At 41.0% G+C, this 16,904-nt stretch overlaps 1 protein-coding gene and 1 non-coding gene across 26 annotated transcripts in view; one reads left to right on the forward strand and one right to left on the reverse strand.

The window, feature by feature from the left end:
* Positions 1–16,904, reverse strand: part of LMBR1 (limb development membrane protein 1) — a 209,937-nt gene that overhangs the window by 177,097 nt on the left and 15,936 nt on the right. Inside the window, exon 1 of one of the 25 annotated variants that reach the window (XM_054655411.2) lies at positions 381–503. The exons of the other annotated variants lie outside the window; for them this stretch is intronic. Within the exon in view, the coding sequence (XP_054511386.2) occupies positions 381–413 (33 nt within the window). The 5' untranslated portion in view covers positions 414–503. Of the gene's footprint in view, positions 1–380; positions 504–16,904 lie in introns of those variants that run through there. 25 annotated transcript variants of the gene reach the window in all.
* LOC112209968 (U4 spliceosomal RNA) lies at positions 12,244–12,384 on the forward strand. The gene has a single exon (XR_002944939.1). It is a non-coding gene; the product is annotated as a U4 spliceosomal RNA (small nuclear RNA).

Raw genomic sequence — 16,904 nt, forward strand, 5'->3', positions numbered from 1 at the left:
GGTGACACAATACTGAAGAAAAACAAAATTGGAGGACTGACATTACCTGACTTCAGGAGACTTATAGGCCTACAATAATCAAGACTATGATTTTGGTGAAAGAATAGAAAAAGTTCAATGGAACAGAATAGAGAGTTGATAAATAAACCCACACAATATGGACAACTGATCTTTGTCAAAGAAGCAATGAAGAAAGAATAGTCTATTCAACAAACGGTGCTATAACAACTGGACATTCACATACAACAAAATGAATCAAGACATAGACCCTATGGCGTTCCCAAAATTAACTCAAAATAGATTGTATTAGTCCGTTTTCACACTGCCGATAAAGACATATCAGAAACTGGCAATTTACAAAAAAGGTTTAATGAACTTACACTTCCACGTGGCTGGGGAGGCCTCACAATCATGGCGAAAGGCAAGGAGGAGCAAGTCACATCTTACATGGATGGCAACAGGCAAAGAGAAGAGTTTGTGCAGGGGAACTCTTCTTTATAAAACCATCAGATCTCGTGAGACTTATTCACTATCACAAGAACAGCACAGGAAAGACCCGCCTCGTGATTCAATTACCTCCCACTGGGTCCCTCCCATGACGTGAGAATTGTGGGAGCTACAATTCAAGATGACATTTGGTAGGGGACACAGCCAAACCAAATCATTCCACCCCAGCCCCTCCCAAATCTAATGTCCTCATATTTCAAAACCAATCATGCCTCCCCAACAGTCTCCCAAAATCTTATTTCAGCATTAACTCAAAAGTCCATGGTCCAAAGTCTCATTTGAGACAAGGCAAGTCCCTTCTGCCTATGAGCCTGTAAAATCAAAAGCAAGTTAGTTCCTTCCTAGACACAATGAGGGTACAAGCATTGGGTAAACACAGCCATTCTAAATGGGAGAAACTGGACAAAACAAAGGGGCTACAGGCCCCATGCAGTCTGAAATCCAGTGGGGCAGTCAAATCTTAAAGCTCCAAAATGGTCTCCTTTGACTCCATGTCTCACATCCAGGTCACGCTGATGCAAAAGGTGGGCTCCCACAGCCTTGGGCAGCTCCGCCCCTGTGGCGGAGGATAGCCTTCTGTCTGCTTTCACCAGCTAGCATTGTCTGCAGCTTTTTCAGGCGCACGGTGCAAGCTGTCAGTGGATCTACCATTCTGGGGTCTGGAGGACGGTGGCCCTCTTCTCACAGCTCCACTAGGTGGTGTCCCAGTAGTAACTCTGTGTGGTGGCTCCAACCCCACATTTCCCTTCTGCACTGCCCTAGCAGAGGTTCTCCATGAGGGCCCAGCCCCTGAAGCAAACTTCTGCCTGGGCATCCATGCATTTCCATACATACATCCTCTGAAATCTAGGTGGAAATTCCTAAACCTCAATTCTTGACTTCTGTGCACCTGCAGGCTAAACACCATGTTGAAGCTGCCAAGGCTTGGGGCTTGAACTTTCTGAAGCAACAGACCCAGCTGTTGTTTGGCCCCTTTTAGTCAAAGCTGGAACAGCTGGGACTCAAGGCACCAAGTCCTGAGGCTGCACAGAGCAGGGGGGCCCTGGGCCCTGCCTATGAAACCATTTTTTCATCCTAAACCTCCCAGCCTATAATGGGAGGGGCTGCCGCAAAGGTCTCTGACATGCCTTGGAGACATTTTCCCCCTTGTCTTGGGGATTATCATTCAGCTCCTCATTACTTATGCAAATTTCTGCAGCCAGCTTGAATTTCTCCTCAGAAAATGGGGTTTTCTTTTCTATCGCATTGTCAGGCTACAAATTTTCCAAACTTCTATGCTCTGCTTTCCTTTTACAACTGAATGCCTTTGACAGCACCCAAGTTACCTCTGGAATGCTTTGCTGCTTAGAAATTTCTTCCACCAGATACCCTAAATCATCTCTCTCAAGTTCAAAGTTCAACAAATCTCTAGGGTGGGGCAAAATGCCACCACTCTCTTTTCTAAAACATTACAAGAGTCACCTTTGCTCCACTTCCCAACAAGTTTCTCCTCTCCATCTGAGACCACCTCTGCCTGGATTCCACTGTCCATATCATTATCTGCATTTTTGTCAAAGCCACTCAACAAGTCTCTAGGGAGATCCAAACTTTTCCACATTTTCCTGTCTTCTTCTGAGCCCTCCAAACTGTTTCAACCACTCTCTGTTCCCCAGTTCCAAAGTCACTTCCACATTTTTGGGTATCTTCAGCAGTGTCTCATTCTCCTGGTATGAATTTACTGTATTAGCCTGTTTTCATGCTGCTGATAAAGACATACCAGAAACTGGGCAATTTACAAAAGAAAGAGTTTTAATGGACTTACAGTTCCACATGGCTGGAGAGGCCTCACAATCATGGTGGACAGCAAGAAGGAGCAAGTCACATCTTACATGGATGGCAGCAGGCAAAGAGAGAAGTTTGTGCAGGGGAACTCTTCTTTATAAAACCATCAGATCTCATGAGACTTATTCACTATCACAAGAACAGCAGGGGAAAGACCTACCTCCATAATTCAATTACCTCCCAGTGGGTCCCTCCCACGACACATGAGAATTGTAGGAGCTACAATTCAAGATGAGATTTGGTGGGGGACACAGCCAAATGATATCGTGGATCATACACTTAAATGTAAAATATAAAACTATAAATCCTCTAGAAAATAACATAGAAAAAAAAAAACTAAGGGAACTTGGGTTTGGCAATGACTATTTAGATACAATATGAAAAGCATGATCCATGAAAGAAAAAGTGATAAACTGGACTTCATTATAATTTAAAACTTGCCTCTGCAAAAGACACTGTTAAGGGAATGAAAGGACAAGCCACAGACTAGTGGGAAATTTCTGTAAAAAGTGTATCTGATACAAGACTTGCATCCAAAACACAAAGAACTCTCCCTACCTAATGTGGTTGGGCCTCATCCAATCAGTGGAAGGCCTGAATAAAGCAAAAAGACTTAGTAATAGGGAATTTCTTCTGTCTGACAGCCTTCAAGCTGATACACCAGTTTTTTCCTGCCTTTGGACTCATATTCAAACATCAGCTCTTCCGGGGCCTTGAGACTGTTGGACTAGGAATGAAACTACACTATCAGCAGTTCTAGGTCTCCAGCTTGCCCACTGCAGACCATGGGACTTGTCAGTCTCCATAATCACATAGCCAATCACTTATAATAAATCTTTCTGTATATATGTACAAATCCCATTGGCTCAATTTCTGCTAAGAACCCTAATTGCATTGGTCAGGGTTCTCTAGAGGAACAGAACTAATAGAAGATATATATATGTATAGATAGATACAAATAGATATATATATAAAGGGGAGTTTATTAAGTATTAACTCACATGATCACAAGGTCCCACAATAGGCCGTCTGAAAGCTGAGGAGCAAGGAGAGCCAGTCTGAGTTTCAAAACTGAAGAACTTGGAGTACGATGTCCAAGGGCAGGAAGCACCCAGCATGAGAGAAAGATGTAGGCTGGGAGGCTAGGCCAGTCTAGTCTTTTCACATTTTTTTTTTTCTGCCTGCTTTATATTCTAGCCATGATGGCAGCTGATTAGATGGTGCCCACCCAGATTAAGTGTGGGTCTGCCTTCCCAGCCCACTGACTCAAATGTTAATCTCCTTTGGCAACACCCTCACAGACACACCGAGGATCAATACTTTGCATCCTTCAATCCAATCAAGTTGACACTCTATATTCTATCATGCTAATACACTTGGCAAGGTAAAATTTGCTTATGTTCGATTTAGTAAATACTTCCAAACAGTTTTCTTAGGGGCTGTACAAATTCATACTCATACCAGCAATGTATGAGAGTTCTGGTTGCTTCCCATCCTAACCAGAACCTGGCATTTTCTTTTTTAAAATATTTTATTTTAGCCATTCTCTGACTTAATTTTTCTCTTTCTAAAATAAATACATTAAATATATTTACCATTGCAGTAGGCTATATAGAGGATTAATAAGGCAGGAGCTTTTTAATTTTAGTATGAAGCAAAAGTATTAATAAGTGTTATTAATAGCTAGAGAAGACCAGGCGTGGTGGCTCACACCTGTAATCCCAGCACTTTGGGATGCCAAGGTGGGTGGATCACTTGAGGAAAGAAGTTCAAGACCAGCCTGGCCAACATGGTGAAACCTCATCTCTACTAAAAATACAAAAAAAAATTAGCCAGCTGTGGTGGCACACACCTGCAATCCTAGCTACTCGGGAGGCTGAGGCATGAGAATCGCTTGAACCCGGGAAGTGGAGGTTGCAGTGAGCTGAGATCACTCCACTGCACTCCAGCCTGGGTGAAAGCAAGACTCTGTCTCACAAAAAAAATAAAAAATAAAAAATAAAAATAGCTAGTGAAAAGAAAATCAAAATCATTTACCAAGCTCTTCTAACCAAGTGCCTCCAAAAAAGGTTGGTTTCATAATCTTAACTCTTGTTCATAAACATAATTAGAACCAGTTGTAATAATCTGTATTGGTTTTGTCAAATCACTGCCCTTTAAGTTAACAGCAGCCTATATGATAATTGTAAGTTAGTGAAAAAATGTCTTATCACCTTATTCAAATTTCACTCTATATTAATATGTTTCAAACAATAAACCTATGATGATATATTTTTAAATTCATTCACACTGCATGCCTTGGAGGGTGAAGATATGGTCCATAGGAGGTTACGAATGAAGACTCAATAAATGTTAAATAAGGCAATGAAAAGAGGTTTTTATGAGAAAATAACATTTTCATATACCTCTATATACTTGGAATAAAACCAAATAGAAATCCTAACTCCTAATTTGTGCTCTAGAAATGAAAGAATACTTCTTAATTTTCTAAACCTAGCAATAAACAATCTGAAAATAAAATTTAAAAAGCAATTCCAGGGCCGGGCACAGTGGCTCACGCCTGTAATCTCAGCACTTTGGGAGGCCCGACACGGGTGGATTACAAGGTCAAGAGTTTGAGACCAGCCTGACCAACATGGTGAAACCCCATCTCTACTAAAAATACAAAAATTAGCCAGGCACGGTGGTGGGTGCTTGTAATCCCAGGTATTCAGGAGGCTGAGGCAGGAGAACTGCTAGAACCTAGGAAGCAGAGGTTGCAGTGAGCCGAGGTCGTGCCACTGCACTTCAGCCTGGGTGACAGGGCAAGACTCTGTCTCAAAAAAAAAAAAAAAAAAAAAAGCAATTCCCTTTCAGCCAGGCGCAGTGGCTCATGCTGTAAAACCAGAAGTTTGGGAGGTCAAGGCAGGAGGATCGCTTGAGCTCAGCAGTTCAAGACCAGCCTGGGCAACATAGACAGACGCCAGCTCTACAAAAAATATAAAAATTAGCTGGGCGTGATGTTGCACGCCTGTAGTCTCAGCTACTAGAGAAACTGAGGTGGGAAGATCACTTGAGCCTAGGGGTTTCAGGCTGCAGTGAGCCATGATCATGCCACTGCACTCCAGACACAGTGACAAAGTGAGACCTTATCTCAAAAAGAAAAAAAAAATTCAATTTCAAATAGCATCAAGAAGAATAAAATACTTAGGAATAAATTTAACAAAAGAGGAGTCAAACTTGTACTCTGGAAGCCACAAAATATTATTGAAAGACATTAAAGAATTTCTGAATATAGAAAGACATCACATGTTCATGGATTGGAGAATTTAATATTGATGGGATAACACTTCCCAAATTGATCTACATATTCAATATAATTGCTGTCAAAATTCCAGTTCCTACTTTCTTACAGAAATTGACAGGCTTATCCTAAATTCACATGAAAATGGAACAAATCCAGAAAAATCAGACAACTGTGGAAAAAAAGAGCAAAGCTGGAGGACTCACACTTCCCCAATTTTAAACTTACTACAAAGCTGCACTTGTCAAGACAGTGTAGTACTAGTATAAAAATAGACATAGAGACCAAAAGAACAGAACTAAGAGTCTAAAAACAAACCTTTACATTTATGGTCAATTGATTTTCAACAAGAGTATCAAGATAATTCAGTTGGGGGTATGGGGGAAATAGCCTTTTTAACAAATGGTGCTGGAACAACTGGATATCCATATGCAAAAGAATGGAGATGGGACCCCTTCTTACATTATACACAATAATTAACTGAAAATGGAACATAGATCTAAATGTAAGAGCTAAACCTGTAAAATTATTGGAAGAAGGTATAGAAGTAAATCTACATGACCTTACGGTTGGCAAGGTCTTCTTGCATATGACATTAAAATCTCAAAAGACAAAAAAAAAGAAAAAAATAGAGAAACTGAATGTCAACAAAATTTAAAACTTTTGTCCTACAATCAAGAAAGTAAAAAGATGACCCACAGAATAGAAAATACTTGGAAGTCATGTCTGATAGGGATCTTATGTCTAGATTATGTCAACCTAAAATAATGACAACGAAACTCTCCAAAAGAAAATTTTATTTGGGAGTGACAGGCGATTGCAATCCAGGATATGTTTGCTATAACAGGTCAAAGGCGTATCCAGATAGGATGAAGTAAGGTGAAACTTTTAAAGGCAAAGAGGAGAGGTCTACGTAAGCTATTTTGAAACAAAAATCATTAGTTACAGGGGCCAGTTGTAGATGCTGGTGCTAATTCATTGGTGGAGACAGCCATTGCTATGCAAATGTTCGTCTTGTGAGAGCGGCTTATCTGGAATGCTGAAATCCATGAGGAATTTCTTGCAATAAACCCTGTTACAGATGTGTGCAGAATATGCAGGATGACTAAGACATGTAGGACATACAGGAATTTCTTATGAGTTTTTTCTGGGGATTTTTTTTTTTTTTTTTAATGAGACATAGTCTTGCTCCATCACCCAGGCTAGAGTGCAGTGGCGCAAACTTGGCTCACTGCAAGCTCTGCCTCCCAGGTTCAAGAGATTCTCCTGCCTCAGCCTCCTGAGTAGCTGAGATTATGGGTGCCCGCCACTGCACCCAGCTAAATTTTGTATTTTTAGTAGAGACGAGATTTCACCATCTTGGCCAGGCTGGTCTGGAACTCCTGACCTCGTGATCCACCCGCCTTGGGCTCCCAAAGTGCTGGGATTACAGGCATGAGCCACTGTGCCCGGCCTCTTATGAGTTTTTAGAAGATCCTTGTGATAGTTCTTATCTCAGACATATAAGCGTGAGTCCTTCGTCATGACCTCCCGGTTCCACTTTGTTTGGGTCGGACGTAAGTGACTCTATCACAGCATTGGTGACTTTCACAAATTATATAAAGAATTCTTACAACTCAATAATAAAAAGAAAAATAACCCAACAAAAAATTGACAAAGAAGTTGAAGAGATATTTCTCCAAAGAAAATACACAACAGCCGATAAGCACATGAAAAGATGCTCAACATCATTAGTCATCAGTAAAATGCAAATCAAAATGACAATGAAATACCACTTCATACCCACTAGAATGGCTATAATCAAAAATCATAATGACAAGTGATTATAATGATGTGAAGAAATTAGAATTCTCAAACATTGGTGGTAGAAATGTGAAATGATGTAGCAACTTTGGAAAACAGGTTGGCAGTTCCTCAAAATATTAAATATAAAGTTACTTTATGATGCAGCATGTCCACCCCTAGGGATATGCTCAAAAGAAATGAAAACATGTCCACCCAAAAACTACACAAATGTTCACAGCAGCATTTTCATAAAAGCCAAAAAGTGGAAACAACCCAAAGGTCCATCACCTGATGAATAAACAATATGTGACATATCCAAGTAATGGAATATTATTGGACCATAAAAAGACAATGAAGTACTGATACATGCTACAACATGGCTAAACTTTGAAAATATGCTTAAATGAAAGCAGCTAGATATAAAATAGTACATATTACATGAATCAATTTACATAAGAAATATCCAGAATAGACAAATCTATACAGGCAAATCTAGGCAAAGTAGATCAGTGGTGGCCTAGGGTTAGAGGAAGGAGTATGTGGGTGCAACAGGCAATGACTGCTACTGAACATAGGGTTTGTCTCTGAGATAATGAAAATGTTCTATGATTAGACAGTGGTGATGGTTGTCCAAGTCTGTGGATATGCTAAAAACTACTGAATTGGATAAATTATATGGTATGTGAATTAAATCAATAAAACTGTTCCCAAAAAAAGATAATAGTTGAGGCTGGGTGCCATGGCTCATGCCTGTAATCCCAGGACTTTTAGAGGCTAAGGATGGTGGAAAGAAAATTTTTTTAATAAAAATAAAAGTTTTAAAAATGAACCAAGGACTGTGATTAATGCAATTCTGTGCACCTTAAGTCCAAATGAAAAAGGGAAAAAAGACAAGAAATAAAGTGTCAGCTAAAGAATCATGAGATCTATCGATCTATAAATTTGAAAAGGAGATTTTCTTTTTTTTTTTTTTTGAGACGATGTCTCACTCTGTCGCCCAGGCTGGAGTGCAGGGGTGCAATCTCGGCTCACTGAAACCTCCACCTCCCAGGTTCAAGCAATTCTCCTGCCTTAGCTTCCCAAGTAGCTGGTATTACAGGCACACACCCCCACGCCTGGCTAAGGAAAGGAAACCTTCTAAAGACTTGCAGTGGCAGGCCGGGCACGGTGGCTCACGCCTGTTATCCCAGCACTTTGGGAGGCCAAGGTGGGCAGATCGCAAGGTCAGGAGTTCAAGACCAGCCTGACCAACGTGGTGAAACCTTGTGTCTCCTAAAAATACGAAAATTAGTCAGGTGTGATGGCGTGCACCTATAATCTCATCCTGAGGCAGGAGAATTGCTTGAACCTTGGAGGCGGAGGTTGCAGTGAGCCTAGATGGTGCCACTGCACTCCAGCTTGGGCAACAGAGCAAGATGCCATCTCAAAAAAAAAAAAAAGGCTTGCAGTGGCTAGGTGAGGTGGCTCACACCTGTAATCCCAACACTTTGGGAAGCCAACGTGGGCAGATAGCTTGAGCCCAGGAGTTCAAGACCAGCCTGGGCAACATGGTGAAACCCCATCTCTACAAAAAATATAAAAATTAGCCAGGTGTGGTAGTGCAAGCCTGTAGTCTCAGCTACTTGAGAGGCTGAGGTGGGAAGATCACCTGAGCCCGGTAGGTCAAGGCTGCAGTGAGCCGTGATCGCACCACTGCACTCCAGCCTGGGTAACAAAGTAAGACCCTGTCTCGAAAAACAATAAAAAGTAAAAACTGGCATTGCACAATATAAAGATAAATGTTAAAAATCATGCTATTAATAGATATTAACAGTGTAAAATCAGAACATATTTTCTTTATGTGGTGTTCTTTCTAAAAATTATTGTGTTAAAACATTTCTAAGGGCTTTCAAAGATAAATTCTGAACATCAGATTCTCATGTCTATTTTTCCCATCATGCCTTAAGTTTCTTAAATTATCTCACTACCAAGGTGTTCAGGAAATTAACCTGTACTATTATATTTGGATATAATATTCAAAACCCCAAGATCATCAAGAATTAGTATCTACAAATATCTACTACAGACGTGAAGAAGGAAAAAAAAGCTTAAGGCTCTCAGAGACCTTATATTCTGTCTTATTGCATAACTTTTGCTTGGAAACAAAAGGAAGACTAACACCAGAAATCATGCTGCAAGACCAGAACATCCTTTGGATGTCTAACCTCTCAGGTGATATACTTTCAACTGTAATTTAAGAAGGAAAGAATATAAAATACCTACAGAAGTTACCCAAAGGAAAAAAGAGAAAATAATCAAAGCCTACAAATACAAAAAATCAGCAAAACCCAAAGGTAGACAGCAAGAAAGGGTAAGACAACCAAAAAAACTATAAGATTAACAAAACACAACAAAATGGCAGTAGTAAAATTCTTCCCTATCAATAATCACTTTAAAGGAAAATAGATTAAACTCTAGTAAAAGTCTGAATAGATTTAAAAACAAAAAAGATCCAACTATACACTATTACAAGAAACTCTCTTCAGATTTAAGGACACACATAGGCTGAAAGTAAAGAGATAATTAAATATTCCATGCAAATAGTAATCAAGAGAGAGCAGAGATAGTTATACTTACATTGGGAAAAACCGTCACATGAAACACAAGACATTCATCATTTCTCATTTTAAAAAAGGACAAGTTTTTGTTTACAAAGGACAGAAATAAAAGAAAAAAACAAAATTTAAATAAAAGACATTTGACAATGATAAAAGGATCAATCCACCAGGGAGATATGACAATTATAAGTATACATGCACCCAACATCAGAGTACATAAATATATAAAGCAAACACTGACAGAACTAAAGGGAGAAATAAACGGTAGAATAACGATTGGAGACTTCAATACCCCATTTTCAATACTGAACAAAACATCCAGACAGAAGATCAATAAGAAAACAGAAGACTTCAATAACACTGTAGACCAAATGAATCTAATGATATATACAAAACATTCTCCTCAATGGCAGCAAACTACACATTCTTCTCAAGCAAACAGGAATACTTCTCCAGGAGAGAACACAAGATAGGTAACAAAACAAGCCTTAGCAAATTTAAGAAGGCTGAAATCATACCAAGTGTATTTTCTGACTATAAAAGAATGAAAACTGAAAAATTTACAAATACATGAAAAGTAAACACCACATTCTGGAACACCCACTGGATTGAAAAAGAAAAAAAGGAAATTAGAAAATATCTCAAGATGCCGGGTGCGGTGGCTCACGTCTGTAATCCCAGCACTTTGGGAGGCCAGGGCAGGTGGATCACGAGGTCAGGAGATCGAGACCACCCTGGCTAACACGGTGAAACCCCATCTCTACTAAAAATACAAAAAATTAGCCAGGCGTGGCAGCAGGCGCCTGTAATCCCAGCTACTCGGGAGGCTAAGGCAGGAGACTGGTGTGAACCCAGGAGGCAGAGCTTGCAGTGAGCCGAGATCGCGCCACAACCTGGGCGACAGAGCAAGACTCTGTCACAAAAAAAAAAAAAAAAAAAAAAAATCTCAAGACAAATAACAAAAACACAATATACCAAAACTTATGGGATGAAACAAAAGCAGCAGTAAGAATGAAGCTCATAACAATAAATGCTGACATTAAAAACAAGAAAAGTCTCAAATAACCTCACTTTACAGCTCAAGGAACTAGAAAACTAAGCCCAAAGTTGCCAGAAGGAAGAAGTAACAAAGATTAGAGCAGAAATAAATAAAATAAAAAATAGAAAAATAGGGAAAAAACAACAAAACTAAGAGTTGGTTTTTTGAAAAGATTTAAAACTGAAAAACCCTTAGCTAGACTAAGAAAAAAAGAGAAGACTCAAATAAGAAAGGAAAGAGACATTACAACTGATGCCTCTGAAATAAAAAGGATCATGAGACTACTAAAAACAGCCATATGCCAACAAACTGGATAATCTAGAAGAAATGAATAAATTCCTAGAAACATAACACCCTACCAACAAGACTAAATCATGAAGAAATAGAAAGTCTGAACAAACCTATAAGAAGTATGCAGACTGAATCAGTAATCAAAAATCTCCCAAAAGAGAAAAGCCCAGGACCAGATGGTTTCATTGATGAATGCTACCAAACACTTAAGGAGCAATTAGCACCAATCTGTCTCAAACTCCTTCAAAAAACTGAAGTGGAGAGAACACTTTCAAACACATTTTACAAAGCCAGCATTTCCCTGATACCAAAGCCAGACAAAGAAGCCATAAGAAGAGAAAACAACAGGACAATATCCCTGAAGCATACAGATACGAAAATCCTCAACAAAATAGTAGCTCACTGAATCCAACAGCACATTAAAAGGATCATAAACCATGACTAAGTGGGATTTATGCCTAGGATGCAAGAATGGTTCAATATATGAAAATCAATTACTGTGGTACACCACAATAACAAAATAAAAAGATAACAATCATATGATCATCTCAATAGGCAGAAAAATCACCTGAAAAATTCAGCACCCTTTCATGGTAAAAACTGTCAACAAACTACAAACAAATGGAAATTATCTCAATGTAATAAAGGCCATATATGAAAAGCTCACAGCTATCCTACTTAATTGTGAAAAACTGAAAGGTTTCCCACTGAGATCAGGCACAAGGCAGAGATGTCCACTCTTACTTACTTTTATTCAACATAGTACTAGAAGTCCTACCTAAAGCAATTAGGCAAGAAAAAGAAATAAAAGGCATTCAAATCGGAAAGGAAGAGGTAAAACTGTCCATTTGCATAAGACATAATCTTATATATAAAAAACCATTTAACAGTTTTTTAAAACTGTTAGAACCAATAAATTTAGCTTTGAACATTGGCAGTATCGTAGCCAGTCAGGTTTATCTGAGGTGTGATTACTGCTGATGGAAAACTTTTCCTGATACCCTGCCATGGTGACTTGTAATACAGTGAGCACTGGCAATTTTTGACAGTCTCCATGGAGACTGAATTATAAAGAAAAAAAAAACTAATAAATTCAATAAAGTTGCAGGATAGAAAAATCAACATCCACTAATAAACTATCTAAAAAGGAAATTAGTAAAACAATCTCATTTACAATAGCACAAAAAAAGAATAAAATACCTAAGAATAGGCCAGGCATGGTAGCTCATGCCTGTAATCCCAGCACTTTGGGAGGCCCAAGCAGATGGATCACCTGAGGTCAGGAGTTCGAGACCACCCTGACCAACGTGGAGAAACCCCATCTCTACTAAAAATAAAAATTTAGCTGGGCATGGTGGCGCATGCCTATAATCCCAGCTACTTGGGAGGCTGAGGCAGAAGAATCACTTGAACCAGGGAGGCGGAGGCTGCAGTGAGCTGAGATCGCATCATTGGACTCCAGCCTGGGTAACAAGAGCAAAACTCCGTCTCAAAAAAAAAAAAAAAAAAACAACCTAAGAATAAACTTAACTAAGGAGGTGAAAGACCTGTATCCTGAAAACCATAAAACATTGATGAAAGAAATTAAAGAAAGTTACATTTGGAGGAAAAACGGCAGATGGGAGGCAGGACTAGATTGCAGCTCCCACTCTGACAGAGTAGTGTGTGGAGACTCACATCGTGAACCTTTGCTCCAGAACTACTGCAGGAATAAACCAGGAAAGCCTAGAGAACGGAAAGACCCTCTGAAAGAAGCAGATTGCTCCTGCAGGACCCAGGAGGCAGTCCAAATGTGTCCGGAATTGGTGGGTTCTTGGTCTCACTGACTCCAAGAATGAAGCCGCGGACCCTCGCGGTGTTACAGCTCTTAAGGTGGCGCGTTGGCGCGTCTGGAGTCTGTCCCTTCGTGGTCGCCAAAATGTGTCCGGAATTGGTGGGTTCTTGGTCTCACTGACTTCAAGAATGAAGCCGTGGACCCTCGCGGTGAGTGTTACAGCTCTTAAAGTGGCACGTCTGGAGTCTGTCCCTTCTGATGTTCAGATGTGTTTGGAGTTTCTTCCTTCTGGTGGGCTCGTGGTCTCGCTGGGCTCAGGAGTGAAGCTGCAGATCTTCGCGGTGAGTGTTACAGCTCATAAAAGCAGCGTGGACCCAAAGAGTGAGCAGTAGCAAGATTTATTGCAAAGAGCGAAAGAACAAAGCTTCCACAGTGTGGAAGGTGACCCGAGCGGGTTGCCAATGCTGGCTCTGGCAGCCTGCTTTTATTCTCTTATCTGGCCCCACCCACATCCTGCTGATTGGTAGAGCCCAGTGGCCTGTTTTGTCAGGGCGCTGATTGGTGCGTTTACAATCCCTGAGCTAGATACAAAGGTTCTCCACGTCCCCATCAGATTAGTTAGATACAGAGTTTCGACACACAGGTTCTCCAAGGCCCCACCAGAGCAGCTAGATACAGAGTGTCGACTGGTGCATTCACAAACCTTGAGCTAAACACAGGGTGCTGATTGGTGTATTTACAATCCCTGAGCTAGACATAAAGGTTCTCCAAGGCCCCACCAGAGGAGCTAGATACAGAGTGTCGATTGGTGCACTCACAAACCTTGAGCTAAACACAGGGTGCTGATTGGTGTATTTACAATCCCTGAGCTAGACATAAAGACTCTCCACATCCCCACCAGATTCAGGAGCCCAGCTGGCTTCACCCAGTGGATACCGCACTGGGGCTGCAGGTGGAGCTGCCTGCCAGTCCCACGCCATGCGCTTGTAATCCTCAGCCCTTGGGTGGTCGATGGGACTGGGCGCCGTGGAGCAGGGGGTGGTGCTCCTCAGGGAGGCTCGGGCCACACAGGAGCCCATGGAGTGGGTGGGAGGCTCAGGCATGGTGGGCTGCAGGTCCCGAGCCCCGCCCGCGGGAAGGCAGCTAAGGCCCGGCAAGAAATTGAGCACAGCGCCGGTGGGCTGGCACTGCTGGGGGACCCAGCACACCCTCCGCAGCCCCTGGCCCGGGTGCTAAGTCCCTCATTACCCGGGGCCAGCAGGGCCGGCTGGCTGCTCCGAGTGCGGGGCCCACCAAGCCCACGCCCACCCAGAACTCCAGCTGGCCCACAAGCGCTGCACGCAGCCCCAGCTCCCGCTCGCGCCTCTCCCTCCACACCTCCCCGCAAGCCGAGGGAGTGGGCTCCAGCCTCGGCCAGCCCAGAAAGGGGCTCCCACAGTGCAGCGGGGGGCCGAAGGGCTCCTCAAATGCCACCAAAGTGGGAGCCCAGGCAGGGGAGGTGCCGAGAGCAAGCGAGGGCCCCGAGGACCGCCAGCACGCTGTCACCTCTCACAAATGCTGTGCAGTTATCCACAGCTGAGAGACCTGCAGATGGTTCACATCACAGGACTCTGTGCAGACAACCCCAGTACCAGCCCTGCCTGGTAGACCTCCTGAGTGGCTACATCCAAAAGAGAGATAACAATCACTGCAGCTCGGCCCTCAGGAAGCCACATCCTTAGAAAAAGGGGGAGAGTACTACATCTGTGGAACACCCCGGGAGACAAAAAGAATCTGTACAGCAGCCTTGAGCCCTAGACCTTCCCTCTGACATAGCCTACCCAAATGAAAAGGAACCAGAAAAACAATTCTGGTAATACGACAAAGAAAAAGTTTTTTAACACCTCCAAAAATATCACACTGGCTAACCAGCAATGGATCCAAACCAAGAAGAGATCCCTGATTTACCTGAAAAAGAATTCAGAAGATCAGTTATTAAGCTAATCAAGGAGGTACCAGAGAAAGGTGAAGTCCAATTTAAGACAATCAAAAAAAATGATACAAGAAATGAGGAAAGAAATCTTCAGTGAAACAGACAGCATAAATAAAAAACAATCAAAGCTTCAGGAAATAAAGGACACACTTAGAGAAATGCAAAATTTTCTGGAAAGTCTCAGCAATAGACTCAAATAAGCAGAAGAAAGAACTTCAGACCTCAAAGAGAAGCTTTTTGAATTAACCCAAGCCAACAAAGACAAAGAAAAATGAATAAGAGAAAGAAAAAAGTAAGAAAAAATGAACAACGCCTCCAAGAAGTCTGGGATTACGTTAAGTGACCAAATCTAAGAATAACTGCCATTCCTGAGGAAGGAGAGAAATCTATAAGTTTGGAAAACATATTTGGAGGAATAACTGAGGAAAATTTCCCGGGCCTTGCTAGAGACCTAGACGTCCAAATACAAGAAGCTCAAAGAACACTTGGGAAATTAATCGTAAAAAGATCATCTCCTAGGCACATTGTCATCAACTTATCAAAAGTCGAGATGAAGGAAAGAATGTTAAGAGCTGTGAGGCAAAAGCACCAGGTAACCTACAAAGAAAAACCAGAGTAACTGCAGATTTCTCAGCAGAAACCCTACAAGCTAGAAGGGACTGGGGCCCTATCTTCAGCCTCCTTAAACAAAACAATTATCAGCCAAAAATTTTGTATCCAGTGAAACTATCCTTCATAAACGAAGGAAAGATACAGTCTTTTTCAGACAAACAAATGCTGAGAGAATTTGCCACTACCAAGCCAGAACTACCAGAACTGCTAAAAGTAGCTGTAAATCTTGAAACAAATCCTGGAAACACATTAAAACAGAACCTCTTTAAAGCATAATTCTCACAGGACATATAAAACAAAAATACAATTAAAAAAAAAAAACAAGGTATATAGGCAACCAATAGCACGATGAATGGAATAGTACCTCAAATCTCAATACTAACATTGGATGTAAATGGCCTAAATGCTCCACTTAAAAGATACAGAATTGCGGAATGGATAAGAATTCACCAACTATCTGCTGCCTTCAAGAGACTCACCTAACACATAAGGACTCACATAAACTTAAAGTAAAGGTGGAAAAAGACATTCCATGCAAATGGACACCAGAAGTGAGCAGTAGTAGCTATTCTTATATCAGACAAAACAGACTTCAAAGCAAGAGCAGTTAAAAAAGACAAAGAGGGACATTATATAATGATAAAAGGCCTTGTCCAACAGGCAAGTATCACAATCATAAATATATATGCACCTAACACTGGAGCTCCCAAATTTACAAAACAATTACCACTAGACCTAAGAAATAAGACAGACAGCAACACAATAATACTGGGGTATTTCAATACTCCACTGACAGCACTAAACAGGTCATCAAGACAGAAAGTCAACAAAGAAACAATGGATTTAAACTATACCCTGGAACAAATGGACTTAACAGATATTTACAGAACATTCTACCCAACAACTGCAGAATATATATTCTATTCATCAGAGCATGGAACTTTCTCCAAGACAGACCATATGATAGGACACAAAACAAGTCTTAATAAATTTAAGAAAATTGAAATTATACCAAGTACTCTCCCTGACCACAGTGGAATAAAACTAGAAATCAACTCCAAAAAGAACCTTCAAAACCAGACAAATACATGGAAATTAAATAACCTGCTCCTGAGTGATCATTGGGTCAACAATGAAATCAAGATGGAAATTTTAAAATTCTTCAAACCAAATGATAATAGTGACACAACCTATCAAAACCTCTGGGATACAGCAAAGGTGGT

Source organism: Pan troglodytes, chromosome 6 (assembly GCF_028858775.2).
Source record: "Pan troglodytes isolate AG18354 chromosome 6, NHGRI_mPanTro3-v2.0_pri, whole genome shotgun sequence".
NCBI classification, from domain to species: domain Eukaryota; kingdom Metazoa; phylum Chordata; class Mammalia; order Primates; family Hominidae; genus Pan; species Pan troglodytes.